The sequence below is a fragment of the Talpa occidentalis genome, unplaced genomic scaffold (genome assembly GCF_014898055.3).
Source record: "Talpa occidentalis isolate TD23 unplaced genomic scaffold, MPIMG_talOcc4v2.1 talOcc4.5, whole genome shotgun sequence".
NCBI classification, from domain to species: domain Eukaryota; kingdom Metazoa; phylum Chordata; class Mammalia; order Eulipotyphla; family Talpidae; genus Talpa; species Talpa occidentalis.
The window spans coordinates 126,627,139-126,654,133 of NW_023604861.1; the positions used below are offsets into that span (position 1 = coordinate 126,627,139).

General features: G+C 54.2%; 1 protein-coding gene and 1 long non-coding RNA gene across 5 annotated transcripts in view; one reads left to right on the forward strand and one right to left on the reverse strand.

The window, feature by feature from the left end:
- Positions 1 to 26,995, forward strand: part of DNMT3A (DNA methyltransferase 3 alpha) — a 97,776-nt gene that overhangs the window by 62,786 nt on the left and 7,995 nt on the right. For 2 of the 4 annotated variants that reach the window (XM_037528405.2, XM_037528406.2), the window contains 16 exons: positions 14,904 to 15,119; positions 15,369 to 15,527; positions 15,991 to 16,098; positions 16,424 to 16,580; positions 16,868 to 17,017; positions 17,121 to 17,165; positions 17,843 to 17,922; positions 18,583 to 18,695; positions 18,814 to 18,997; positions 19,186 to 19,270; positions 20,955 to 21,100; positions 21,849 to 21,939; positions 22,125 to 22,273; positions 23,286 to 23,371; positions 25,330 to 25,399; positions 26,168 to 26,286. In XM_037528405.2, coding sequence (XP_037384302.1) covers positions 14,904 to 15,119; positions 15,369 to 15,527; positions 15,991 to 16,098; positions 16,424 to 16,580; positions 16,868 to 17,017; positions 17,121 to 17,165; positions 17,843 to 17,922; positions 18,583 to 18,695; positions 18,814 to 18,997; positions 19,186 to 19,270; positions 20,955 to 21,100; positions 21,849 to 21,939; positions 22,125 to 22,273; positions 23,286 to 23,371; positions 25,330 to 25,399; positions 26,168 to 26,286 — 1,958 coding nt within the window. Of the gene's footprint in view, positions 1 to 11,521; positions 11,623 to 12,833; positions 13,145 to 14,903; positions 15,120 to 15,368; positions 15,528 to 15,990; positions 16,099 to 16,423; positions 16,581 to 16,867; positions 17,018 to 17,120; positions 17,166 to 17,842; positions 17,923 to 18,582; positions 18,696 to 18,813; positions 18,998 to 19,185; positions 19,271 to 20,954; positions 21,101 to 21,848; positions 21,940 to 22,124; positions 22,274 to 23,285; positions 23,372 to 25,329; positions 25,400 to 26,167; positions 26,287 to 26,995 lie in introns of those variants that run through there. The other 2 variants (XM_037528407.2, XM_054701274.1) reach the window with 2 other exon arrangements.
- On the reverse strand, positions 3,482 to 11,108 carry LOC129146849 (uncharacterized). The gene is made up of 4 exons (XR_008554128.1): positions 10,201 to 11,108; positions 8,552 to 8,773; positions 5,946 to 6,113; positions 3,482 to 3,752 (listed from the first exon to the last, which is right to left on the reverse strand). It is a non-coding gene; the product is annotated as an uncharacterized LOC129146849 (long non-coding RNA).

Genomic DNA, 26,995 nt, shown 5'->3' on the forward strand with positions numbered 1-26,995 from the left:
TTTATGGTATTTCGCAGCCTAAGCATTGTAGCAGTGTCCTGCCTCTTTGTGCATCTGTGCTTCTCTGAGATACCTAGAAAGAGAGATGTTGGATCGTAGGGATTGTGCATTTTGCATTTAATAAAATCTGCCAAATTGCCCTCCAAAACAGGCAGCGCCAATTTATGCTCCTGTAAACAGCGTATGAGGAGACTTCCACCTTTGCCAACATCAATATTTTGCTAATCTAATGGGTGCGAAACCAGTATCTTGTTATGATTTTAATTGGATTTCCCAGATGATAAGTGAGGTTGAACATCTTTTCATATGGTTATTGGCCATTTGTGCTGCTGCTTCTGTGAGCTGAGCAAATGGCGCTTCCTCTTGCTTTACAGCCCTGCAGCTTCGCAGACTGTGCTTCCTGTCGGCCTGGGAAGAGCAGCCTGGGAATGTCCAGAGGGTCCTCTCCTGCTGGGCGATATTCCTTTAATAAGCAATCACTAAGCACCCACTGAGTAGGGGGGCATTGTACTGGGGGCTTTGGAAATAAGGAAATGAATTAAGTGTGATCTCCTGGGCCTTTGCCAGGAGACATGAGAAAGGGCAAAGCAAAGTGGACCATTAAGGATAAAATCAAATTATTAGCAAAGGATGTGGGTAGTTCGGGTATTCTGAACGGACAGACCTTTCTCTCCATCATTCACCACGTAGAAATGAACAAAAACCTGAACTTGGGCAGGCTGGCCTCAAAAAATAGCATCACCTGGTGATGCCATTTGGCGCCGGCAAGTGTATTTTACCAAAAGGCTGAACGTGTTTGAAGGGGGCTGTGGTGACAGCCCCCTCTGTCCAGGGCTGGCCTTCAGAACAGGCTGTGAAATAGTCATCACAGAGACTCCCCATTTACCCTTAGGTGGGGTGGACTGTTTACACCTGGAAGTGTTTGCTTATTCTGGGGCCGCAGAAGAATGGCAGTTAGAACCAGCCCACTTCCTAGCGTGAGAAAGTAAGTGGCAGGGAGAGTAGTAGTAACTTGCCCAGGGTCCACAGCAAACCCCGAAGGAGGCAAAGAGGTGCCTTTGCTAATAGCAGGTTCATGTTTACAAAGATTCAATTTTTTTTTTTCCATAAAGCTCACTAGTCCGGTGCTAGTGTCTTGTCTGCCTTCCTCCTCATCACTGTCTGCATTTCCTCCTCTGTCCTTCTCTTGCCAGCATTGGAAAGGTAGAACGGGAAGCTGGGGTGTAGGCTTGAGGGAGGGGCTTGAGGTCCTCGCTGAGAAGGGGGCACAGTAGGACTCAGTGTCTGCAGCTGGCATTTCCTAAGCGTGGGAGTTACATCCCTGCTCCTGGCTTTGGTCACCCCCGGACCTGCCCCTACCGGCAGTTTTCTTTTCATTAATCACGTTAGTGTTAGTGTTCGTCTGTTATTTCAAGTGTTGTTGAGCCTTAACGGGCAAATCCTGTGTTCAGAGACTTTTAGATAATGCCCTGTGAGTCTGGGCGCCTGCTGTGCTCCAGTGTTCACGAGACACTGAGGGAACATGAAGGGGAAGTTGGGGGTCCCACACTCCCCTCCCCCAGAGGTTAAAGTGTACTGCACCCCAGTCAGGGCTGTGACAGGGACAGGAGCAGAGGGGCCGTGGGCACACCAGCTGCCCTGCCGAGGGCTCCGGAAGGCCTGGGGGAGAGCTGTCTTGTCACCAGGAATGGGAGGTGCCTGTCAGACACAGAGGGGGATGGGCACAGAGCGGGACCCTAAGGTCTGTAGTTATTCCAAGAAGTCTCCCAGCCCCAGGAGTTTGGGTCTATAGTGCCTCAAGGGCCTTTGCATATTTAGTTCACTTTTAGAAGCAGCCTCATAGCACTTTCTATGGGGCCAACATAGGAGAAGATATGATGGTGAACTTCTCTCTGCTTTGCTTTAAAGACTAGGCCATTTGTCAGTGAGGCCCCAGGGGTGTTCAGCAGGGGGTGACCTTTCTCTGTGACTCACAGGTATACTAGTTGAAGGAGGTAATGGATCTGAATTCAGGGGTCACTAAATGCTGGGAACTGTGCTGTCCTGGACACGAGTCGCATGCAGTCCTGTCCCAGAGGCACACACCGTCTAGCGGAGGAGCCTTGGTCTGTGCTCCTGGCACCAAGTCTGGTGAGCACAGAGGTGAGAAAGTTTCGTTTGGATTTTCTGGAGAATTCTGGGAAAGGGAGGTATTGAGAATTCCAAAAGGTGTAAATGAGAGGAAGGACTGCAAGGGAAAGAAACCACTGTTTCACTTAGGGAACAGCAAGAGATCTGGTAACTAGGGTGTGGGGGTTGGGGAGGAAATGTAAGAAGAGATAATACTACAAAGGAAGATGGTCAGATCGACTAGGACCTCCCTCTTGACAGTGAGGAACTTGGGCTCCATTGTGCAGTGAGTATTTTAGGAGGGAAACCCTGGCTGCCTTGCCGGGTTGCCGGGGTGCCGAGCCTGGGAAGCTGAGGAGCAGGACTGATTGGAGGGCATTACCTTTGACTTGGACTGAGGGGTCTGGTAAAGCGAGAGACTTGATGAAGCTGGTCTCCAATTGGTGGGAAGGGAGAGGAGTTTGGAGGCTGAGGTGGGGATCATTATCTGAGCTCGAGAATCCTGGAGGAATGGTAGGTTTGGCCTTACAAGGTGCTATTGTTATAGGACAGGGAGAGGGGCAGCCCAAACCCCGCGGACCACCCTGTTACACTATGAACTGTTTTCTGAAGGATGCATTTTTTTTTTAAATTTTATTTATTTATTTTTGCACAGAAGAACTGTGGTCCAGCCAGAGGTGCGGGTGGGCGAGGGGATGGTGAGAGAATTCACCGAAGACAGTGGGGAGATCTACTGAAACACGCTGGTGAGGGGCACAGCGGGGGAGACAGGAGAGGTCTGCTGTGCCATATGGGTTAGCTTCCTGGCCAGGGGTCCAATTCTGGCTGTGGAGGTGGGGCCTTCGCAGTGGCAGCGCTGACTTAATCCCTAGGCCACCAGCGCAGCCCCGAAGGATGCATTTTGATGAGCCGAAGTTTTTCACTGTAATGACGTCCAATTGATCCCTCTTTCCTTTCATTGGTCAGTGTAGGATCTCTAAGAGTTCTCTGCCTGCCCAAGTTCATGAAGGTAGTCTCACAATAGGGAGGATTTCTGAGTTAGATTTTGGACGAGTTGCTTTTTGAGAAGCCGGCAGGGTGGTTGTCTGTGGGGAGAGGTTTAGTAGCAGCTCAAAAACTGGGCCTGGAACCAGACTGGGAGTCACTCATGTAGAGGGCAAGTGCGGGCAGGAGGGGGAGGCGGGGAGTAAGGTGGGGTGGGGGTGGGGGAGGCAGGAAAAGTCCGGGACCTGAGGCTTCTGGAAGCAGCTGGCAACCGGGACAGCGTTGGAAGAATTTCTGGGACCAGTCAGAGTAGTACTCAAGGCCCCATTTCCAGCAGCCTGCAGAGCCCTTTCTTACCCCGTCAGGCCCCGTGGCCACCCCCACCCCTCACTTCTGATTTTACACTCTCCTGAGCCTGCAGGCTGCGCCCGGGTGTCTGGGCGTGTGTGGGAATCTCACCACCCTTCTGACTTGCCATTCTTTAATAACCACTCTTCACAGGTGCCATCTGACTCTCCCCCATTCTTCTTTAGTCGGTGAATGGCGGGCAGTGTAAATATTTCAACTTCTCGCTTCCAACTCAGATGGATTAAACACAAACAGGGACAAAACAGCTCGGTCTCCGGTATGTTTGGAGCTCGATGCAGTTTGGACGGCAACTTTCATGCAGCAAAACACAAACAAAAACAAAAGTTGAGTTGGACTCACTCTATTGCATGCCCAAGATGCTATTCGAATTTAGTGTTTCTCCATTAGAATGGGGCGCAGAAATGTGCCTTTTTAGGCAGAAATGTGCTGTGATTTTCAAGCCAGCCCCTCAGATGGTTGTGGGGTTCATGAAACTGCGAGCTGCCAAGCTTTGGATGATTTGATGTGAACGAAATCTGTCACAGAAGAGTGAGCCCCAAAGACGCACTTGCGGGAGGATCACACACGCCCTTTGCCCACACAGAGTCACGTGGGAGTTTTGCTTTGTGCTGGAGTCACTGTGCCTATTTTAGTGAAGCCCCGGCCCATCATTTCTAAAGTGTGCAGGTGTGAGGTACGGCCCAGCTTGGCTTGGCAATCTCTGACCTTGAATAACGAGCTGAAGCTGAGCCACCGGGACTCTAAGGCAGGGAGAGCTAGGGGACCCTTTTCAAACATGAGGGGGTGGAGGGGGAAAGACCGGAAAGGACTTGGAGGAATTCAAATTTTTCCTTTGGGATGGAGATGGTAGGTGGCCCTGCTGTTTTCAGCAATAGTTTGCTGCAAAGCTTATCTGCTGGCTCCACCTGGGTCTTCTCTTTGGACCCTGAAACCCGAGAGCGTCTGCAGGCTTGAATCTGAATGGTGGTCCCTGAGGCTCCTCCCTCTGGTCCCTGCAGCCTGGAGAGGGATGGGGGAGGGAAGGGAAAGCAGCTCAGGCCCTTCCGGTTTACCTGGTCCCTTTTGACCCACCTAAGCCTAGGTATGAAATTAACACTTCTCTCCCCGGGTCCGGTTTTGAAAGCAAGGGGACATCCCCATGCCCTCGAGCAAACTCATCAGACGGTTTTTTCCACCTGTCACATGGTGCGCCCTTCTGACTCCCTCTGATTTCATTTGTGTTTCTCAGCAGGTATTTGTGTCCCATTAGGAAACCAAGACCCAAAGAAACTAGGTACTTAGTTAAGGTCTTATCAGCTGATACCCTGCTCAGCCTGACACGTCACACCCCGCTCCTGCTGGTTTTCCTGGTAAGGGGCACTGAGGTCTGGGGACATTCGGTGCTATCACCCCTCCCCCCAAGCCCACACACTCACTGCCCAGACCCTGAACTGTCTCACTTGCAGGTGGAGCTACATAGGCCCAGCAGCCCCTGCTGGGGACGAAGGTGATCCGGGTTTGTGGAGAAGCCTGTTGGGGTGCAGACCCAGAGCTGTAGGGGAGGACAGGAAAGGAGGGAGGAGGTAGCAGCTGAAGGCAGATCTGGCAAGTTAGCTTCCAGACATGCACCTTTGGGGAATGAAGTGAGCACCTAGAGAGCATGCGGGCCCCAGGGAGGGCAGATGATCATCCAGCAAGTGCCAAGCAGCGCCCTGCGTGTGTTCTCATTCCTCCTCTACATCTGCCAGGAAGCTCATGCAATTGCTGACACCCCAACTGATGTGGCGTTCCTATCTGAGAAGCCCTGGGGGGCTTGCCCAGTGCGTTTCACCCTCTCACCCTCCCTCCAGTCTGCCCTGCCTTGACTGATCACTGCCTCCTCAGGTTTCCTTCAGCCCACAGAGGAGCTTCTCTACCGCATAAGTGACTGTCTGAGTGCGCGCTGTCTTGAGTGAGGGCTGTGGCTTCACATGCTGGGCCCTGGGCACTCAATAAGGCTGTGAGTAATGGAGGGCCGAGGCCACCTCTGCTGTGTCCTCACCTCCTCAGTCGCCTCACAGCCCAGCTCCTGCAGATGCTCAGGACTCCGGGGCCCAAGTGTTTCCGGCAGGTTCAGAGACTGACTCCCAGGCAGAGCACAGCCTCCTACAGGTTTCAAGCCAGACTGGCACAGGGGTCAGGAGGCCCCTACCCCATGTTTGCCCTAGCAATATACCTCTCCAGGTTTGGGGCAATGGCATGGCGCCCCAGCAGCCAGCACACCACAGTTACCATGGTGACCCTCTTACTTTTCTTCCTAAAGCGGGTGGATTTCTCTTTCAGCCCCAGCCTTCTACCTGGGCTGCCACTTCTCAGCACACCCTGGGAGGCAGACTGCCCAGCCCTCCTGCCAACTCTGGCGGCGGGGACTGTCAGTTTCCAGTCATAGTTACTTATCGGACAATAGTACGTTCTGGTTAGAAAGGGGAACAGGAAGGAAAGGCCCAGGAGATGGGGTGGCTCACCTCAGATATGGCACAGAGGGCCCTTGCCAGGGCGGCTCCTGCCTGCCCTCGTCCCGCACACCATCTTCATGACTGGCTCTGACCCTCTGGGTGCCCTCAGCTTCCTCACTCGGAACAGGGCAGCCAGTGCCACTGGTGGTTTCTCCGCTTGACTGGCATCGCAATCACCTGGGGGGGGGCGGCTTTAATAGATTTCTGAGGCTTACGCCAAACCTGCTGATCTGCTGGGTAGGGCCCAAGAATCTGTATTTTTAAAAATCCTTCTTGGTTAAACCCAAGTGAGCTTGGGATTCTGGCAAGATGATCTGTTAGGCTGTCATGGAAAGAAAAGGAAGCTCTGCTTGTGCTGAGGTCTGACTGGCGTTTCTGGGTTCCAGGAGCTTCTGAAGAACCCCTTCAGATCCTCCTGTCAGGAAGCCGGTGTTTCCTGGTCATACTGGCTTAGCCTAGACCAGGCCCCCACCTTTCCCCCACAGGAGAGCGAGAGAACGGCAGGAAGGAGGGGGGGGGGGCGTTGCCATAACAACCAGCTCCAGGCAGAGGCCTCCCTTCCAGGGGCTGGTACTTCACCCCAGTAATGGTGGTTTCCATGGAGATGGCTTTCTGAGGGGCAGGGGGAACAGTTGCCCCACTTAGAGCATTAATCAGGACCTGCCAGAAGGCAGAACATCTCCAGGTAGGAGTCTTGGACCCCTGTCAACTCAGAATCCCCCCACCATCTCCTCTGCTCTCCAGACGCAGGTCTGACACTTTCTCCTGCTTTGTGGCTCTCTCTGAGACCAGTCTCCCTAGCAACAAGTCCTGCTAACTCCTTGCTGTTGGCTCCATGGCTATTTTTAGCTTCCCTGCCAGCAGCCCAGTCCTGGTCATTTGCTCACAACCTCCATATGGGTTGCAGGGGAATAGGAATACAAAGATTCCTGGCCTCTTTGGGGAGCCCTGAACCCCTTAGCATCTATTAGGGTTTTGGTACGGGAAGTGGCTGTTCCCAGGGGGACCCTGGACAGTGGATTCCAGACGAGGCTGCGAAGGCAGTGTTAAATTCAGTTCAGCAAATGCTGTTTTAATCACCACTATGTGCAAGGAGCCTTGGTCCCCACCACTTCCATATGAAGCTGAATGAGGCCCAGTCTTTGCTCTCTGGGAATTTTAATCATGTGGAGGAAAAAGATGAGTACGCAATCACCATAGTGCAGGCAGAGATTGGCAGGTGCTAAGAGAAGATTACAAAGTGCAATGGGGAGACCTGAGGAGGCAGAGGAAGGGGCTGGGGAACAGAGTAATTAAGCAGAAGGGGGAAGTAAGGGACTCAGGTGGCACAGCAGCACCATTTACTACACTTGATCTTAGCCAAAAGGCCGAGAAGCGATAGCAGCACCATTTACTAGAACTCTCCACCATGATAGAAATATTCTACTAAAGATCTGTGCCATCCGGTACAGTAGCCCCCGCCACATGTGACTCCTGGCACTTAGAATGTGGCTGGTCAATTAAAGAACTGGATTTTCATGTTATTTTTATTAAATTAAAAGCCACATGCAGCCAGTGGCTACCTTATTGGATAGCTCAGGTCTAGAGTAAACTTCCTGGTTGCAGTAATCATCACTGAACTGGGCTGAGAAGGATGGGCAGGATTTTGGTCTGTGGAAGTTGCAGGAGAAGAGTGAGGAGCAAAGAGAGCAAAGACTAAGAGGCAGGGCAAGGGCAGCTCTGGGGAAGAGCACATGGGTGGGTGGGCAGAAGGAGGCTGCGTGGTGTGACACAGTCTCTAGATGATGGGCTCCAGAGCACCAGGCCAATCGGCAGGTAGACGCAGAACGCTAAGGCTTTTGATCTACAGGTAGGGGAGGCCAGGATCAGAACAGACATCTACCGTGATGTCACAGCCTCTCGTTGGACAAGGTCTCCCTGGTCTTGGGTCAGTGGGAATACTTGTGTGGCTAAAACATTATACGTAAGCATTGGCTTTCCAGTATATTCCCAGCATATTGTCTTACAGATGGCTTCTGATGTTGAGTAAAGGGACTCAGATGGTAAATGTCATGTTTCCCACATGTTGTCAGCACTGGCTTCTATGACAAGCATGCCACGGAGGATGGGCTTCAGTTAAAACCAGTCAGGTGTTCCTACCTGGGCCTATGGGTTACTGCTCTTTGGTGGGGTCCTGGCCTTGTGTCTCATCTCAGTTCTGAGAGGCTGGAAAGTCAGGTGAACTGCTCTTCAGAGACACAGGAGAGTGACAGACACAAGAATGTGAAATCTACTGATTTAGAACAGGACATGTCCTTGCCACACAAACCCTAGTACTTCTCCTGCTGTTTTCTGGCTTACTGGTACCAGAGTCACTGGAAAATGTAATTAAAATTAGAATTTGCTTGATGACTACGGGATCAGGGCTAAGAGAGTCAGGTGTCCCTAAGAGATATTTTCATCAGGTTTGGTGGCTACTGAATCACTGCCACCTGCCTGCCAACAGGAAATGTGTCCTCTCTTTGAGGTCACCCTCTCTTTTGGACCAGGCTGGATACTTCCTCTCCAGCACTTCTTTTAGGCTCTTGACATCTACCATATTTTCCTTTCATCCAGAGTTTCTCCTTTCAACATACCTTTATAACATTTCCAAGATCCTGGCTTGTTTCTCATGACCCTGCTATTTTAGGCTTCCTATCTTTATCTCAATCAAAGGACCCATCCCAGCAGCTCTCCTGGGTCACTTTGGAAGGTCAAGGACAGATGTGACCTGGGAGTCCTCGAAGGCGGCCCTGGTGTTTTTCTTGACCTCTTGTCCTAGATCTCAAGGTCTTTTCTGCTTTGGGGTCTGTCTTGCCCTGTGAGCACAAAGAAGCCAGGGATGTAGCTGACTCATAGTCTAGGAGAGAGTGACTTTCTAGCTGCAGAGCCACAGGAGAGGGGAGGTGCCCTGGGTTGGTGAGGGGACACCTTGGAGTGTAGGCTTCCTTGGAGTGTAGGCTGCAAGATTTATTTATGCATACAAAAGCCTAGGTGCAGGCCAGAGGTGCGGGGGGGTGAGAGGATTCACCAGAGTGGGGAGCAGAACAGGAAGATCTACTGAAATACACTGCTGAGGGGAGCAGCAAGCGAGACAGGAGTGGTCTGCTGTGCCATGTGGGTCAGCGCTCTGGCCTGGGATCGAACTCGTGTGGTAGTGGCTGCCAATTGCTCCATAGTGCTGAGACTTAACCCCTGGCGCCACCAGGGAGGCCCTGTGTGCTTAATTTTAAAGACTAGGGAATTTTGGCAGGTGGAGGCAAGAGGCTGCTTTATAAGTAGGCCGAGGGAAAGCAGACCCGACAGTGCCCTGCTCAGGCCGGACAGTACATGGGCATCATGGGCCTCGCTGCTCGCTGTCTGAAGGACTCCCAGGAGCACAGGTGTAGAGTCCGAGGTGATTAGCCACATTATAATGGACAAGGAGGTTCAGAGATGAGACAGAGTATCTGAAGTAAGCTGCCAACCAGATCAGAAACTTCATTTTGAAAGGAGGCCTGGTGTGAGGTCTGGAGTTTTGTTGACAAGGCCTGGATACATCAGTGACAGAAGAAGCTAAGCTGGTCATATTACATTCCTTAAAAGTTAGGAGCAGGCAAGAGATAGAAATTTAGGCTGTCACACTACATGGGGATCTCCTAGAGAATTACACTAAGCAGATTCCCGGGGGGGGGGGGGGGGGCGTGGCAGGGAGGCTTGAAAGTTGGGGTGGGGCAGAGCAGGACTGGTGGTTTGGGGAATGGCTCTGTGGAGTCTGGGTCTCAGTCCGCTAGGGTGGGTGTAGGTGGAGTTTGTATTATTTGGAGGAAGCGCTCTGACTTGGAGTCCTCTTCCTCCCTCAGGCTGACTTGTTCTGGTGGCCCCTGGAAGGTTCTGAGCCTCAGGAAGGATGATGGGCTCTTTTTCACAGCATAGCCCTTGACCTCTTTCTACAGGCACCTGCTTTAGTTGGTTTGCTCTTTCTTCAAGAGAGGATGGTATTTTAGGGCCAGGGGAGGCAGATGTCATCACTCTTGTTTTGCAAATCAGAAAACTTCTTGGGACTAGACTGTTCAGGGACTTTTTGGGGATGAAATAGGTTGTTCACCCTCATGATGGTGGAACCAGACCCAAGTTCAGATCTTCTGACAAGTGCTGCTGGCAGCATTTGCCTTCAGTTCCTCTGCTCTTCCTCCCAGTCCAGTTGTGCAAACTGAAACTAGGCTGACCTTTCCAAAACCCCCACCCACCGGTCTCATCAAAAAACCTGCAAGTGGTCTTCAGTGCTGTGGATGGTGTCCGTGGGCATCTTCCACTGCACCCTCAAGCTTCCTTGTGCCTGGAGAGGTCACTGGCAGGGATTTCCTCCCTTCTCAGCCTGACATCACTGATTTCCTATTTACCCCATATTCCAAATCTGATTCACCCTCCCGGCCAGGCCTCTGCTCTGCCCCCCACTGTCCTTCAAACCACACATTATTTGTTGTCTTCTAGGTCCTCCTGCCCCCTTGGCTTGGTATTTATGATTGAGTGAAGTTTACAGAGGTCGTCTCTTAGTGACCTTTTCCTGCCTCTCCAACTCTGGTAGAATCTGTCAGCTCCTTGCGGACAGGGCAACAGTAGGGAGTCCTTATCTGATGTGGGCGGAGCTGTGTGTTCTCCTTGGGGGCAAGGCCAGGAGGATGGAATTTGAAATGGTTGAGGCTGCACCTGGAGGCTCCGCTGGTGGCCTGGGAGTGAAGGAAATGGCTCAAAGTTTGAGGTATACCCCCTTCTCTCCACCTCCGAGCAGGAAAAGGAGAAAAGTCCATGGCAGCCCCAAAGTGACCTGGGGGATCCGGGGCTTCTGCCAGGAAGACAGGTTTCCAGGTCCGACTCCTCACGCACGCTTGAGAGGCCTCCTCTGTCCACCTGCAGTGTGGATGTCAGAGGGGCGCCCCCGCCCCAATGGCTCTTGTTCTGGAGCCTTCCCAATTTCTGGGCTGTGCCTTCTATCCGTCTTTGTGCTGTGAGTTTTCCTACGGCTTCCTGGGCCGCTTCGCTCATCTGTAAGTTTTTCCTTCTCTCTCTTTTTTTTTTTTGTTTGGTAGTGCTTCTAAGGGACTCACTTTTAACAACTTTCTCCTGGCTCGCCCAACTGCCCGAAACCCGGGCCCTCCGGCCCGCGCTCCTGGTTCTCAGCGCCCCCAGCTCACCTCCGCCGGCCCGTCCCCCCCCGGGACCCCTGCGGCCCTCGCTCCGCCCCGCGGGGTCCCCGCCTCGCCCCCCAGGCGTGCCCAGCTCTCCGCGAGTTGGGGGCAAGGGGCGGGGAGGGCCCGGCCCCGGGGAGGGGAGGGGCCGCCGGGCCGGGGCGGGGCCCTGGGAACGGGCGGAGGCCCAGGCTCGCCCCCCGGCCCCTCGGACCGGAGGAGAGGGGCTGGCCCGCTGCCAGCGCCGAGAGCCGGCCCCCTCCCCCGGCCCGCTCGCAGCCAACCAGGCCCTCCAGCGGGGCCCACGTGACCTGGAGTTCTAGACAAAGAAATGTTCGAGCCCTCCCCCCCACCGCCCCCCTCCCCCTCTCTCTGGCCCCCTCCGCCCCCAGCCCCCTCGCCCCCTTCCCCTCCCCCCAGTCGGGCAGCTACTTACAGAGCTTCAGGCCCGGGGCTCACACCTGAGCCGGACCGCAGAGGGGCTGCACCTGGCCTTATGGGTAGGTTCCTGGACGGAGCCCTGGGGAGGCGGGGGGCGGGGGGGGGCCGGTGGGAGGATCCCCGGGTTGGGGAAGAGTCCAGTGCACCTCCCTGGCCCGGGTTCTGGAGATGCTAGTTGGTGCTGTCCCACCCACTCGCTCCTAGGGGCCCCAAGGCCCCACTTGTGCCTGCGCTCAGGTGGGACCTGGCGGGTCGGAGGCCAGGAGCAGCAGCCCTGCGTGCGCCCGGGGCCGTGGTGAATGAAGGCAGGGCCAGGCCTGCCTGGAAGGGTGCTCTGGCTGAGCGGCTGGCAGATGGGCTGCTGGCATGTCCTTGCTGACCTGTGTTCCTGGCTGGTGGACCACACTGTCCTCAGGCCATGCCAACCTTGCAGACTCCTGAGAGGGAGTTTCCTCTCCCGTGTGTCCCTGCGAGCCACTGGGCAGGCACCAGAAAGACGTGGTGCTGGGTGGCAGCGTGGCCCTGCCGGGGCTGTGGCACATCGAGGGGGCCTGAGGGGCAGCCTGATGCCCCCGGTGACGGGACAAGCGCAGGGGACAGGCTGGGATTTGCTGCAGGAGCAAGGAGTCCGCGTGGTCGCTCAGAACTCTGACCTTTGGAGCGGAAGCAGCCAGAGTGGAAGAGGGAGGTGGAGGCGGGACAGCTGTTGGAGGAAAGGGGACGGGACTGGACGGGAGGCCTTGCCTTGGCAGTGCGGAGTTATCAGTGGCTTCCCCGCCTGCACAGACTCTGGGCCAAGTGGCTTAACTGAGATGCAGTTGTGGGGGGTGGCAGTAGCATCTCCTTGATCCCACCCAATCTCTTGGCTCCTCTGGGGTGGGACCTGCTGAACTGAGGGTAGGAGCCTTTAACCCAAATGCTGGAGCCCTGAGTTAACCCTTCTTTCTCCTATTGTTTGCCGGGGGAGAAGGGTTGGAGTGAACATGGAAACAGGCATTCCCCAAGGCCTTCCCTGACTATTCTAATGAGCCCCTCCCCCACCCAGCCACTGTCTCTGCTGGTCTTCCCCTTCTCTCTCGCCTCCTGCTGCTAACCCACCCCCTCTTCCTCCCCCCACACCCCCCACTGGCCTTGTCCCGATGGAGGCCCCCTTCCTCCTCTGCCTGCCAAAACCATGCAGGGTGCGTGTTCTCCTGCACCCAGTGGGTTGGGGGGGGGGGTTGCTTAACAGCCATCAGCAGCAGCATCTGACAAGCTGGGGGAAGTTGTGGGGGAAGAAGAATGTTCAGGAACTCACTGAAGAGGGGTTGAGCTGAGAGACAAAGGGGCTGTGGAGTACGGAGGGTGGTGTCAGGCACGACTCCCTTCCAGACACCCGCTGCTGCTTGCCGTGGAAGTGACTCGGCTCCATCCCTCAGAAGGCCCCCTCCTGCCACCTGCATACCTTGTTCTGACTGAGGGGCCTGTCAGCCCCGGAAATGGGGCCTTTGGATCATCCAAGGCAGCGCCCTGATCTAGATGAGCCTCCATGCCGCACTCCGGAGGAGGCCTGGCTGGAGGGAAGGGAGCGGAGACAGCCAGGTATGGCGCCTAATAGTCAGTGGATCTGGGCCGCAGCTGAGGATTCTAGAAGAGAATCCTCCTCCCACACGGGGTTGAGTCCACACCTAGGTGCACCTTCTTGAGAGGTGATGATAGATAATTGGTAGTAGGAGGGGAGGGCAGAGTCCCGGCCAGGTGAGAGTGGGGTAGGAAAGGATGAACAATTACTTTGCATTCTTCCCCCAACCCCCGCCCCCAGGCCCCAGGAGCTCCTCCTCCCTGCTGTTTGTGGACTGGGGGCGAAGGAGGCATTTATCCCACTTTAGAAAGTGTTGAGTCAGAGAAAGTACCAGGACTTCCATCCTCAGGGGTTTGGGAACGACTACAAAAACAGCTTTGGTCTGTTGCCAGGGGGCAAAGTCTTTGAAGACTGACTGAAATAAAGTGAATCTACAAGACAGTAGACCATTGAGCGGAAAACAAAGGTGCTTAACCTGCGACCCTGGGATCCCCTGATCCTTTGACAGGCTTTGAAGAGTCCTTGGAATTCTTGATACATTTATACATCAGACTCTTAAGCCAGCCTGCAAAGGTTAACAGAAATCCTTTTGGTTCAAATGCTACTTAGTGTGGAACAACACTGAGAAGGTTCTGCTCCCAGCCGGCTCTTGCTTAGCTGCAAGGCTAAGAGTAGGGCGTTGTCCTCGACATCGGGTTCAGGACTTACTCTCCACATGGCTTTCTGATGTTCTTTTTTTAATCTTGAGGATGGGTTTGCATTCATAGCTCTGAGCTCTCAGGGAAAGCTTCACATTGAAGGGCATATGAAGGTGGGTTTTTTTTTTTTTTTTCTGACTGTTGTGCTGGAAAGGGGTGCAGAGCTGAAGTTGGAGGGCCACTTGTGTTCCATTCGGCAGCTGGAGTGACTGAGATTAGATTGAGTAGCTCTCAGCTAAGTAGCAAGATTTCATTCTCTGTAGGGTGACGGGAATCCTGGAGCAGGTTTTGAGAAGGAAAGGTACGGATGGCACTGCCCAGTTCGGAGAATAATTGGGTTTGGCTTATTTTGTCCGTGGGATGGCAGAGAGAATGCCTGGCATAGAGTGTGTGCTCAGTCAGTAACTGCTGAAAGAATAAATGTGTCTGCATCTGAAAGGTGCACTTAGAAGAAGGAGTAGAACACACTTTGGATGCAATCCTAGGAACTCCAGGATGGCATGGGAGCAGGCAAGCTTTTATGGAACTCTAGGGTGTTTGAGCAGATGGAGTAGGAGATGAGCTTTTTAAACACAGTGCAGTGATTTCTTCAGTAGACATCACGACAAAACTAGAATCCTGGTCTGGAAGCCAAGATCAGGAATAGCTGGGGTTGATTGCCCAGGAAAATTGTGATGGAAACCGCAAGAGGATCCAATTCTTGATTGGGAAGTAAGCTAGGAAAGGATCGAGCCAACCAAGATTTGAACCTAAACAATCATTCATGGTTAGAATTAACCTCTCCGTGTTGGAGTGTGGGCAGCTGCGGATACTTACCAATTGAGGAAGGGTAATGAGGCCAGGGAGGAAGCTTTCCTGAGAGCAGGTGGGAATGGAACCAAATGATTTGAGTTCACCTTCTACTTCAGCTCTTCCTGTTTTCCATGGGAGGCCACTTGGGTTGTTGAGGGAAGAATTCCCTGGCTCTTTACCTTCCATCACTCTCTCCAGACCACAAAGATTGAGACGCGCACCCTGAGTATCAGGGGGTCTTGCTAATTCCTGTGGAGGTCAAGGTAGCTTCTGCTCCTTGCTTGTCCAGGCTGAGAAGAAAGCCAAGGTGATCGCAGTAATGAATGCTGTAGAAGAGAACCAGGGATCCGGTGAGTCGCAGAAGGTGGAGGAGGCCAGCCCTCCTGCCGTGCAGCAGCCCACAGACCCTGCCTCCCCCACTGTGGCCACCACACCTGAGCCCGTGGGGGCCGACACCGGGGACAAGAACGCCACCAAAGCAGCTGATGACGAACCAGAGTACGAGGTGAGCATTTTGCTTCTTCGCCCACCTCATCCAGCCCCCTCCTGGGTCCTTCCACTGCCAGCTCCTGCCATCCTCTGCTCTTCCCCGGTCCACCTGACCCCCAGCCTCTTGGTCGCCCCGATTTTGCTCCATCTTAGTGCATTCAAATGGAGCTGTCCCGACCATCACATGCCCAGGGCCGGGTGGCGTGGGTGGTCGGGTGGCAGGGCCTCTCGACCACTGCCTAATGACTTCTGCTTGGGGCTCCAGGACGGCCGGGGATTTGGCATTGGGGAGCTGGTGTGGGGGAAACTGCGGGGCTTCTCCTGGTGGCCAGGCCGCATTGTGTCTTGGTGGATGACGGGCCGGAGCCGAGCAGCTGAAGGCACCCGCTGGGTCATGTGGTTCGGAGATGGCAAGTTCTCAGTGGTGAGTTCCAGGGCGTGGCGGTAGCCTGGGGCCGGGGGGGGGGGGGGGGGGGGAGGGGGGGGAGGGGGGGGGGGGGAGACAGGGCCTGTGGTCTTGGCTGGGGGGCACGGTGGGGAGTTGGGGTGGTAGAAGAGGGCCCAGCTCACCCCCACTCAGGATATGTATGAAAGGATGAAAGCCTAGAGGCTCAGACGTGCCTCAGAGGCCCAGAGCAGAATGGCTGCCCCATTTGCCTCCAGGAACCCTTTCCTGCTTACATTCAGGTGCTCCCCACTTACATTCAGGTGCTCCCCCACACGGGTTGGGCTCCTCCTTTGCAGCACACCAGTGGTTACCAGTGCCTCTAGTCCGTAAGGGCAGATAGATAGGTCAAGTCTAATTGCCCCCCAGCCAGTTTCCAGGCGGGTGGTCGGTGCTGGGAGAGTGGAAGTGGGAGCAGACGCGGCCATGGTTGTCTCTCCAGGTGTGTGTGGAGAAGCTGATGCCGCTGAGCTCCTTCTGCAGCGCTTTCCACCAGGCCACCTACAACAAGCAGCCCATGTACCGCAAAGCCATCTACGAAGTCCTGCAGGTGAGCTGCGTGGAAGCCCTTAGGAGCGGGAGCAAGAGCGGGAGCTGAGAGATGGGGACCTGCCTCTGCTTGGCTCCAACTGGAGTGCAGAGGGTAGGCCTAAGCCGCAGGGGTCCCCCCCCCGGGGAGACGGGACTCCCTTTCCCTGCCTTGCTCTCCCACTTTCCACACACTCAGACCTCCTCCCGCCTGCCTCCCCTTCTCAGCACCTTCTCCCACTTGGCTGTGCCCCCTTCCTGGCACCATAGTCTTTCTGTCCTTCACGCCTCTCGGGTCTGCCCTCCAGTGTGTCCCAACACTGCCCCCCACGCGTGTTGCCTTCCAGGTGGCCAGCAGCCGAGCAGGGAAGCTGTTCCCGGCGTGCCACGACAGCGATGAGAGCGACACTGCCAAGGCGGTGGAGGTGCAAAACAAGCAGATGATTGAATGGGCCCTGGGGGGGTTCCAGCCCTCTGGTCCCAAGGGCCTGGAGCCCCCAGAAGGTAAGCGCAACTGCTCAGCCCAGCCTCTGGGACCCCCCTGCTGGACAGGCAAATCCTTGCCCAAGCTGGGAAAGCCATGCTTAGGGGCAGCCCCTCGTGAGTGCTCATGGGTCCCTTCTCACTGGGTCAGAACAACTTGCTTCCCTTTGACTGCAGAGTAGGAAGCTGGGGACATGTTGGGGGCCAGACTGTACCCACCCATGTGGGTAGAACAGAGTTGGGGAGGGAGCTGGGATTCCTTTCAGCAGGTAACTGTGACCATGTTCCTACCTGCTTTCCTGACCCAGAGGAGAAGAACCCCTACAAAGAAGTTTACACAGACATGTGGGTCGAACCCGAGGCAGCTGCCTATGCACCACCCCCACCAGCCAAAAAACCCCGAAAGAGCACAACGGAGAAGCCCAAGGTCAAGGAGATTATTGATGAACGCACAAGAGGTAGTGGGCCTGGCTCTGGAGAGAGTGGCGGCGAGGCCAGTATTCAGAGGCGCGGGGTGGCCCTCGCGGCCTCCTCTGATGCTGGGCCTTCTCCCCTCTGCAGAGCGGCTGGTGTACGAGGTGCGGCAGAAGTGCCGGAACATCGAGGGTGAGTCCTGGAGGACGGCAGGGCCTTGCTCCCCGGGAAGTCTGGTCTGTGGCCCCTGGGGCAGGCGTGCAGGCCTGGCTCCTATGCAGAGGAGCTGGGTCCTCAGGGGTGACCGGCATGGCCACTGGCTCTGTCCTGCATGTCCTGCTGCCTGTCTTCACACACGCATCTGTCTTTCTGGTGCCGTGATCTTACTGGCATATTTATGGCATGGGCTGGTCACTGGGGTTTGGCTTAGGACACCCACATTCCAGAGGGTCAGAGAAGGGTGCTTCTTTTAAGTTTAAGTGAACTTGTCTGAAAATGACTGTGGTGTTCACCTTCCTCACCCCTCAACAGCAGTCATTAGAGCCTCCCTGACCATCTCCTTTGGCCTGGTGGTAGTGCAGGTGGCTCAGGGCTCCCAGGGCGGGGACGGATGGGGACAGGATGTACGGCTGGCCCAGGGACTCTACTGGTCACACTGCTTCTGGGTGGCTGCCTTGCCGCTCGGAGACAAGGTGGCTTCTGAGATCTCGGCCGGGGTGCCTTCTGTGTCCTTGGGTCACCTCGCAGACTTGCTTGCCTTTTTAGCGACTGTTCCATCATGTCCATTTTTGTGCATTTTTTCTGGAGCTGGGCTTTGGCCTGAATTGGGAATAGGATCTTCAGTCTCACTCCATTTCTCTGCTTTCCAGACATTTGCATCTCTTGTGGGAGCCTCAACGTCACCCTGGAACACCCGCTCTTCATTGGAGGAATGTGCCAAAACTGCAAGGTGGGGGTTTACTCAGCAAACGGGCTCGTAGGGGCAGTGCTGGGGGTGGCTGTGATGTTGGCTCTGGACTTAGAATTCTGATGACACAGACCATCGGGTTTCCAGTGCTTGGCATGATATATTTCTTTCTTTCTTTCCTTTTTTTTTTTTTTTTTTTTTTGGTGGGACCCTCGCCGGCAGCCGGGGAACGAACTGGCGCTGCAGAGGCTGCGGGCAGCCTCGCAGCCCAGCGCTGAACCGCTGCGCCACCAGGGGAGGCCCCTGGCATGATATATTTCCACCCCTGAAAGACCCTCTCTCCCTCTAAGGCCCCACCCCCTGTGGTCCCCAGGTGGGCTCTCCTCGTCACAGTCACTGGTGTGAAGACCAAGCTGATGACTGGGCTGTGGAGCCCTTGGGCTCCAGGAGCCTGGCCCGGGGCTGTAGCCAGGGACAGCACTTCGGCTCCCGCCTTGCTGTCCACTGCAGTTGTCCTAGGGGAGCTGGTGTCCCCTTCCCAGTTCTGTGGTTCGGGCTGGACCCTGCCTGGGTGGCTGGTAGGGTCATGGCTCCAGGGCTGAGTCCCGGTTCTCAGATGGGAGGCTGAAGTTGGGTCAAAGCTGGCGTCCCCTGACTACCCTGAGCCTGCCTGGGGGTCTCTGACTTCCCGCTGCCCTCTAGAACTGCTTCCTGGAGTGCGCGTACCAGTACGACGATGATGGCTACCAGTCTTACTGCACCATCTGCTGTGGGGGGCGTGAGGTGCTCATGTGCGGGAACAATAACTGCTGCAGGTGAGCCCGCCCCAGCCGGCCGCTGCCTGGGTCTCGCTGCCCACCTGCCTGCACAGCCGTGCCCCCCCCCCCCCAGCCCCGGCCCGGAGCCCCTCTGCTATACTGGGCTTCCTTCCAGGTGCTTTTGTGTGGAGTGTGTGGATCTCTTGGTGGGGCCGGGGGCTGCCCAGGCCGCCATTAAGGAAGACCCCTGGAACTGCTACATGTGCGGGCACAAGGGCACTTATGGGCTGCTGCGGCGGCGGGACGACTGGCCCTCCCGGCTGCAGATGTTCTTCGCCAACAACCATGACCAGGAATTTGTGAGTGCTGGGCCCGGGGTTCTCCTGAGCGCTCGCTCCTGACCCACGAGGCGGGGCCGCCCCATCGCTGAGCAGAGGTGCCTGAGGTGCTGGCTGGGTGTGAGGGTCTGGAGAGTCAGTGGCCGGGAGGGCCAGCCCCTCGTGTGCGCCTGCCGGGTGCTCATTGGCTTGTCCTGCTTCCTGCATAGGACCCTCCGAAGGTGTACCCGCCCGTGCCAGCAGAGAAGAGGAAGCCCATCCGGGTGCTGTCTCTCTTTGATGGAATTGCCACAGGTAAGGGCAGGCACGGGTCTCAAGAAGCCCTGGCATCCTGTCCTGAGATATGGAAGCTCTGCTGGGGGCCGGTGTGTGTGTGTGTGTGTGTGTGTGTAAAATTCTGGCAAAACAATGATTAACATTTACAACTGTTAAAATACTATCCTGGAGAGGAGACGTGTGTGTTCAGTGAAGTGGTAAACCAGCGTGTCTGGCGCTTCCTTTGCTTAATGGAGGAGACTCTCCAGCGGAGGTCAGAGTGCTCACTGGCGAGAGGTTATTGAAGATTTTCACAAAGCCTCAAAGGACAGACTCGGTGGCCACAACAAAAAGGGGCAGTTCTGTTTGGATTGTCAGTCACAGTAAAAAAAAAAACAAAACAAAAAAAAAACCTCTAAACCAGATAGTCTCGGACTATGGAAATCACCCTGGATCCTTTCATTGGTGTTTGGGGTGTATGTTTCTAGATTTTCTTCTGTGCACGTGTGTGTGTTGATACAATCACAGATTAGATAAATAAAATGAAGGGCTAGTGAGCCCGTGCTGTGTTGTGACTTGTTTTCTCCATGTGTTGTGACAACTTTTCATGCGACATAGTGAAAGTACCCCGGTTTATTTAAGCCCTGATTTGTTGACTGTTTTTTCCAGTCTTCAGAGCAGTACTATACTGAGCATTCTTTATCTGCGTCTTTATACCTTAAGTTATTATCATTGAGGAGATGCTGACAGCATGTGAACACAGGTGCTGGTTTTCTCATGTGGTTCTTGACCCTGCCAGAAATCTCTCCTGAAATTCCCCCGTCTGCCCTGCTCCCTGTCTGAGCACTTCTCTGTCCTGAAAGGCGAGGTCAGGCAGGCTGAGTTTGGGGACCTAGGCCAGCCAGTGGGGTGGAATCCCAGGCTGTGGGTTTGTTGTCTGTTCTCATGTTCTAGAAACTCAGAGGGGGCAATTCACTGCTTGGTTTCGCAGACTGGAAGCTTGAGGCCACCTTAAACTCCGTCGCACCCCAGGAGGCCTTTGGGTCCTGATGGGGGTTCTGTTGGGAGCCTGAAATGGTGCCGCCACAGCCTCTTCTGAAACTCTCAGTCTTCTTTCCTTGTCTCAGATCAGCAAATGTTCATGAAGGGTCATGGTAGGAAGGGACTTGTGGTTAGCTGAGGAGGAAGCACGGCAAAGGAGCCCTACTCTGTGCTGGATACCACTTGCAACCCACTAGAAGGGCTGAATTAGCCTGAGTGGAGGGATTCGAGGTGTTGGGGCTCACAGAGCAGGAGGGGTGATTGGGCAGTGGGTAGATGAATCCTTCTGGAGCAGGTGGCGCTTGTGTTGGGTACTGAAGGCTGGAAGAATTGCAGCAGGAGGTGAAATGGAGTGGGGTGAGAAAGAACCAGTGTATGCAAGATGAAAAACGGCCCAGAAAAGGTTACCTGCTATTTCCCGTGGCTCCTGAAACCACCTGCTGTCTGATTTGTCCTTCCCAGCCTGACTGCCTTCTAAGCAGATCAGGCCTGGCGTGGATCGCCTTGACGTCTGTGTTGTTAACACTCCAGTTGCATCCAGAAGCATCCTGTACTTTATTGGGCAGGCGGGTAGGACTTGGGGACGTCACTGACCCACATCTTCAGCTGGTCAGAGGCTCCCCCGTGAAGACCAGGGTGCTTGGGAGGTGACCCCTGACCGTGCTTCTTGCTGGCTGGGCAGGGCTCCTGGTGCTGAAGGACTTGGGCATTCAGGTGGATCGCTACATCGCCTCGGAGGTGTGCGAGGACTCCATCACGGTGGGCATGGTGCGGCACCAGGGGAAGATCATGTACGTCGGGGACGTCCGCAGCGTCACGCAGAAGCATGTATGTCAGTGCTGGGGGGCTGTAAAGTCCTCTCTTCCCTTGCACACCAGCCCACTTCCTTCTGTTCATTTGCTCCCTACCCCCCAACCTCTTTCTCATCTTCCCTTTTCCCCACTGTCTTGAAAGGGTAACTGGCAGACTCCAAATGGGAATTGGGGAGTTACTTATTTGGGATCAGGTTGCCTCCTGGTTACTTGAGGGCCCTTTCTGGTGGGTGCTTTGGCCTGGAGCCAGGCTCCTATCCTCTCAGTACTTCTGGAGACAGCTTTGCCAGCCTCCATTTCTGGGGGGCTCTTCCACTTACCTGCACGTATCTCTGAATGGCCTTCAGAGCATTGAGGGGTGTTCAGATGTCCTGGATACCCTGCCCAAAATGCAGGGAGCTTACAGCCCCTCAGCCAGCTGTTCAGCCTGGGTCTCCTTCCTAACAAGCGCAGCTCTGCTAAGGGAGCGCACTGCCTTTCCCACTGGGCTCAGCGCCCCACCCCCCCACTCTGTCCCTTCACATTATTGTTTAGAAAACTGAGCCTGGACCCAATGACTTGCCTGAAGCTGCAGATGTGTGTGCACGCGTGTGTGTGAGATGCATGCGTGTGTGTGTGTGTGTGTGTGTGTGTGTGTAATGAGCATACAATACAGCCGGGGCTCCTCTCTCCCATGCCATTGCCAAATTCACAGATAATTTCTCTTTTCCTTTCTGCCTCTGTCCCCGGACATCAAGCCCATCACATTACCTTTATCCTCCCAGATCCAGGAGTGGGGCCCATTCGATCTGGTGATTGGGGGCAGTCCCTGCAACGATCTCTCCATCGTCAACCCTGCCCGCAAGGGACTCTATGGTAGGTGTCTGCTCGCCCCTCCGCCTTCTGAGCTGGGGCTTCCGCATGTAGATTTCCTACTTAGATATTTCTGCCCTGGGTCGGCCACTCCCCACGCCCCATCCTCCCTCCCCTCCCCGTGCCCGAGCCACACCACTGTCTGCTGCAGATAGCCCAGCTGATGGCTTTCTCTTCCAACCTCTCAGAGGGCACTGGCCGGCTCTTCTTTGAGTTCTACCGCCTCCTGCATGATGCGCGGCCCAAGGAGGGAGATGATCGCCCCTTCTTCTGGCTCTTTGAGAATGTGGTGGCCATGGGCGTTAGTGACAAGAGGGACATCTCGCGATTTCTTGAGGTATAGCCAGCAACCTTGGTTTGGCCAGCTCACTAATGGCGTCTACCTTGGACTGCTGCTTTATTCCTGTCTCATCTGCATTGTGGAGCTGGGGACTGGTGACTTCTGCTTTCTTTGCAAGGTCCCACTTGGGAAGCTCAGAGCTTTCCTGTTAGAGAGGGTGGAAGCCTTGTTAGAGGCCCACCCTGGAAAGAACCCATGGTCTTGTTCTAAGAGATGGTATGTGGGACTCGGGCCTCGAAGGAGCTGACAGTTACTCATTAGGGATGTCAGGCAGCTGGGATAGGAGTTCTGTGTGGCGGATCACTGAGGGCCTGAGTTGAGTTCCTGTCCAGATGGGTCATCCTTACTCCCTCGCACCTAGACATGTTTAAGATGGCACTTGGGAAGAAAATAATGACTTCCCTCAGTTTTGATTCCTCATAATGTGGGTCCCTGCTCATTTCTGAACAAGATTCGAGCCTTGCACAAAGGATCTCTGCAACCAGAGGCATTCTCAGGGTGCACAGTTCCCTGTCTAGAGGTAATCAATACCTCAAGCTGGTGTCCTAGCTTTAAATGTGAGCAGGTGTCTTATTTGACTGTCATCTGGGTGCACTGTGAATGTATCCATACCTAATGGCACTTTCTTCCTTCAAGCTTTTGGGCGAGGTCGAGCTCTGTGGTCCAATATGGCATCACCAGCCACACCTTAGATTATCGTTACAGTCACTCAGTCTCACTAGCCTCATTGCACGTATCCTTAGCCACCTGCAGCTCAGTGCGCTAGCGACCCTGGGGAGGACATCAGAACATCCCCGTCAGTGCGCAACAGTTTGGGTGGACCATGTTGGTCCCCAAGATTCCAGGGAGAGCATGCACAGTTCTGGCTGTTCCTGGAGACTTCAGATTGTACTAGCAGGTGGCCCCAAGGGAGAAGTAAGAGCCTTTGAGGCTTTAAGGCTCTAGACCAGCAAAAGTTCCTGGCACTGTTACTATTCCTCTTTTGCTCATCTTGATCTCTGTTTTGTAGTCCAACCCTGTGATGATTGATGCCAAAGAAGTGTCAGCTGCACACAGGGCCCGCTACTTCTGGGGGAACCTTCCTGGTATGAACAGGTTGGTGAGCATGCCTGGTCCTGGGGGCTACGGGTGGTGTCTGCAGGTGGCTTAGTGGCAATGACCCGAGGCAGGAGAATCGCTGGGTGGGCCCTCAGGGTCACCTCCCCTGCTGAAAACCTGCTGCTTGGCCTGGCACCTCTTTGTCCTCCTTGCAGAGGAAGAGAGTTGGGGTGCAGAAAATACTTGCCTGAGAAATGAGTGGCTGGTGTTGGAATTTGCAGTTTACTCTTTATATCAAAGAGGAACCGTACCCTGCTGAATGACGTAGTTGGTTCTCCTACATGGGGGGCTGCGACCCGAGTGCGCATCGGCTGAGGAAGAGCAGGAGAGGATGGGGGTGGGGGTGATGAGGAGTGGTGCCCACAGAGGCTGTGTGCGCCTCCCGGAGAGGGTCTCCCAGCAGCACCACAGATTAGTGGGTCCTGCCTGAGTTGGCTTCAGGCCCCTTACTGGAAGGATGCTCTTTGTTTAGGTTACACAGATTTTAATATTCAGGATGAAGAAACATTTCTTTAGTATAATGATTGTATTATTAGACTCCTATGAGGAGAAAGGAATTCTGGTTGAGTTGGCAGTTCAGAAGCAGAGTGAAGTTAATTTAGGACTGAGTATAGTCTAAATTAGTGAGTTTTAACTCTTTCATTTTTAAGGAAATTGACTTGAGAGTGTTTGTCACCATATTTTTAGAGGTGTAAGACTGTTTTTAGAGTAGCTAAAAAATTATTGAGTCATATTTTAAGTCTGTATGTTTTTGCGATTCCCAGAATTTCAAATTCTTGTTCACAAGTATTATGAATGAGTTCTTAGAAAAAAAATCAAATGGGTGTTTATTAAAAAAGAGTGAGATCTACCCAATTTAGATATTTATTATGGAGGGAAATTTTTTGCAGAATGTTTTGAGTATGGATTTTAAACGTCATTGGTGTAACTTCAATTGGAACGTCTCGTTATCCTGGCCTCAGTCATCTCCTGTGTTCTGTCATTAACTGGGGGTGCAGAAACTTCCTGTCTCAGAAGCTGGGGGTCTCAGAAACTTCACCCACTTGGTGAAACTGTTGACTTTTGCCAGGGATTATTGATGGGAAGGTCATTGGTGCATCTGATCTGAAACTCTGTCCCCCTAAATTCCCAAGATGTGTGTGTGTGTGTGTGTGTGTGTGTGTTGGAACAAGCACTACAGTCCAGTGTTTGCAGGGAGGATATGGACTCTATCTCCTAATGGACCTGGGTCCTGTGAGATTGTTCTCACCAGCTTCTTCCAGCTATAAAATGATAGAACTCTGGGCTTCCAGCAGCAGAGGTAGCAAGTGGGACTAAGAGTCAGAAGGAGAGAGAAGACGAACTGGCCCCCTCCATGGCCCCCGCACTGAGGTGGTGGCTGCTAACCTGAGACCAGCATTTAAGTCCTTCTAAATGTCAGGGAGGGACCTTGCCAGAAGGGACTCATGCTAAGTCATCTGGTCTACCTTCTGAGTAGCGACATATCACAGAATTGTAGTCTCCTGGGGGCTGGGCAAGATTTAAATCTTTTTAACTGTACATTCATGGTGTAGAGTTTAGTGAATCTCACCCACTGTTCATACCCATGTAACTGTCACCATAGTTGAGAAATAGAACATACTGCCACTGCTAAGCTTGCTTTGTGATGGATACTTCTAAAATTCAGTGATGTAAAATAGTTGGGGTATCCCCCTGCTGGGCGAGTGTTACCTGCCTCTTGGTACTTTGAGGGCACTTTCAGATTTAGCTTTCAGAAGGAAGGCTCGGGGGATTTGTGTCCACAGGATGGCTTCATGTGTCGTTCATGTGTTTTAGGGGAGTTTAAAGGGAGTCCCAAAGTGTGGGTGACAGGGAGTCGTGCTCACCCTTGGTGAGGTCAGTGGTTGCAGTGTCAGTGGCCCTGGGGGCATTCCTGCTGTTCTCCTGGTTGGTACCTTCTCCCTTCTGCCTCCTAGGCCATTGGCATCCACTGTGAACGACAAGCTGGAGCTGCAGGAGTGTCTGGAGCATGGCAGAATAGCCAAGGTTAGCCCAGCACCCAAGCCCGCTGCTGGGGGGGCAGGGAGGAGGGCAGAGGGCGGATGGACTTTATCAGGGACCGAGGTGGTGTCCTGCCTGCCCTCTAGGGTCTGGTGGGCACAGCTGGTATGGAGAGTGTCATTTAAACTTTGGTTTGGGGTCATGCACCGGGGTTGGGGGGGGTGTTCCGGGGGGTCAGCCCTTGCTCATGCAGCACAGCCCACAGCACCGTCCTGTGAGGTTGACATTGAGAAGTTTCTGCCAAGGTTCCTGTAGCAGCAGGGACTTTTAAATTTTATGGCAAGAACCTTGGGAGCAGAGGTTCTCTTGTGATGTGAAGAGTCCCTTTTTCTGGGGCAGTCTATGGGAAGCAGTGTGCTGGGCAGCAGGTTTTGCCAGAGCAGAGGCAGCACTTGGACTGTTGGCATCAGAGGTGTCTTTGGGCCCTCGGTAATTTGGCATCCTTTTGCCTGCATATCACTGTAGCCGTGAAGGAGCCAGTTCCTTAGAAGCACTGAGGATAGTGGCTCGAGCTAACAACTCACTCCCAAGTCCTGGGCCAGCAGGGAGGAGACTAAGGATGGCGGGGTGACCTCAGAGTGGGCAGGAAAGCAGAACAGTGGGGTCTGCAGCGCTCCTGAGCTAAACCTGAAACCAGCCCCCAGTGGCCAGCCTTGTGTGAGCTGGCTTACCAGCTCTGACCAGAGCCTGGCACAGACGCTGCCCCCTCGGCCAGAAGCGAGTGCTCACCCCTCTTCTCTCTTCATCTTCTAGTTCAGCAAAGTGAGGACCATCACTACTAGATCGAACTCCATAAAGCAGGGCAAAGACCAGCATTTCCCCGTCTTCATGAACGAGAAAGAGGACATCTTATGGTGCACTGAAATGGAAAGGTACCGAGGCTGAGGGGTGTCGTGGAGCTAGGTCCCGATTGCTCTGCCTCTGCCCGTCAGGCTTGTATCTTCCAAATACTGTGTGAGCAGGGGCTTTCCACACGTTTCCCAGCATGGCAAGTTCCTGCAGGAGGCACAGAGTGAGAGGTGTCTTAAAACCAGCCCCTGATACCCAGGCTCACAAGTCCTGCTGAATTTGAGGGGACATGGCAGCTACAGGCGCTCCCAGATTGCTGTTCCTCTCCTGGGGCCGTGGACTGAGCCAGTGGAGCCCCAGTGGGCTTGAGCCTCAGCACCCGACATGGTGTGTGTTTGGCCAGTGGGTGTTGGGAGCCTCTGATCCTCTGGGTGGGACTGGGGTTTAGCTGAAGGCCACTTATACCAACAATTGGGCTCCTTTGAGAAGCTTGCTCTTCTCCAGGGGAAGAATCTCGGGGTGCATATTCATTACATACAGACTCCAGGCGTCCCCTGAGGCGCTAGGTCTCAGGTGAAGCCTGTCTGGAGGTGTTTTCACACAACTGACCCTTCAGCAACTGCTTGGATCCACTCACATGTGGATTTTCTTACAAACAAACAAACATAGAGGATCGGTAAACGCAGCAGTGTGCTACTGTAAACGTATGTTCTCGTGATCTTCTCAGAAAGTGTCTGTTCTCCAGCTGGCTTTAGTGAGATTGTGGTTCACAGTCCACACAGCATACGCAAC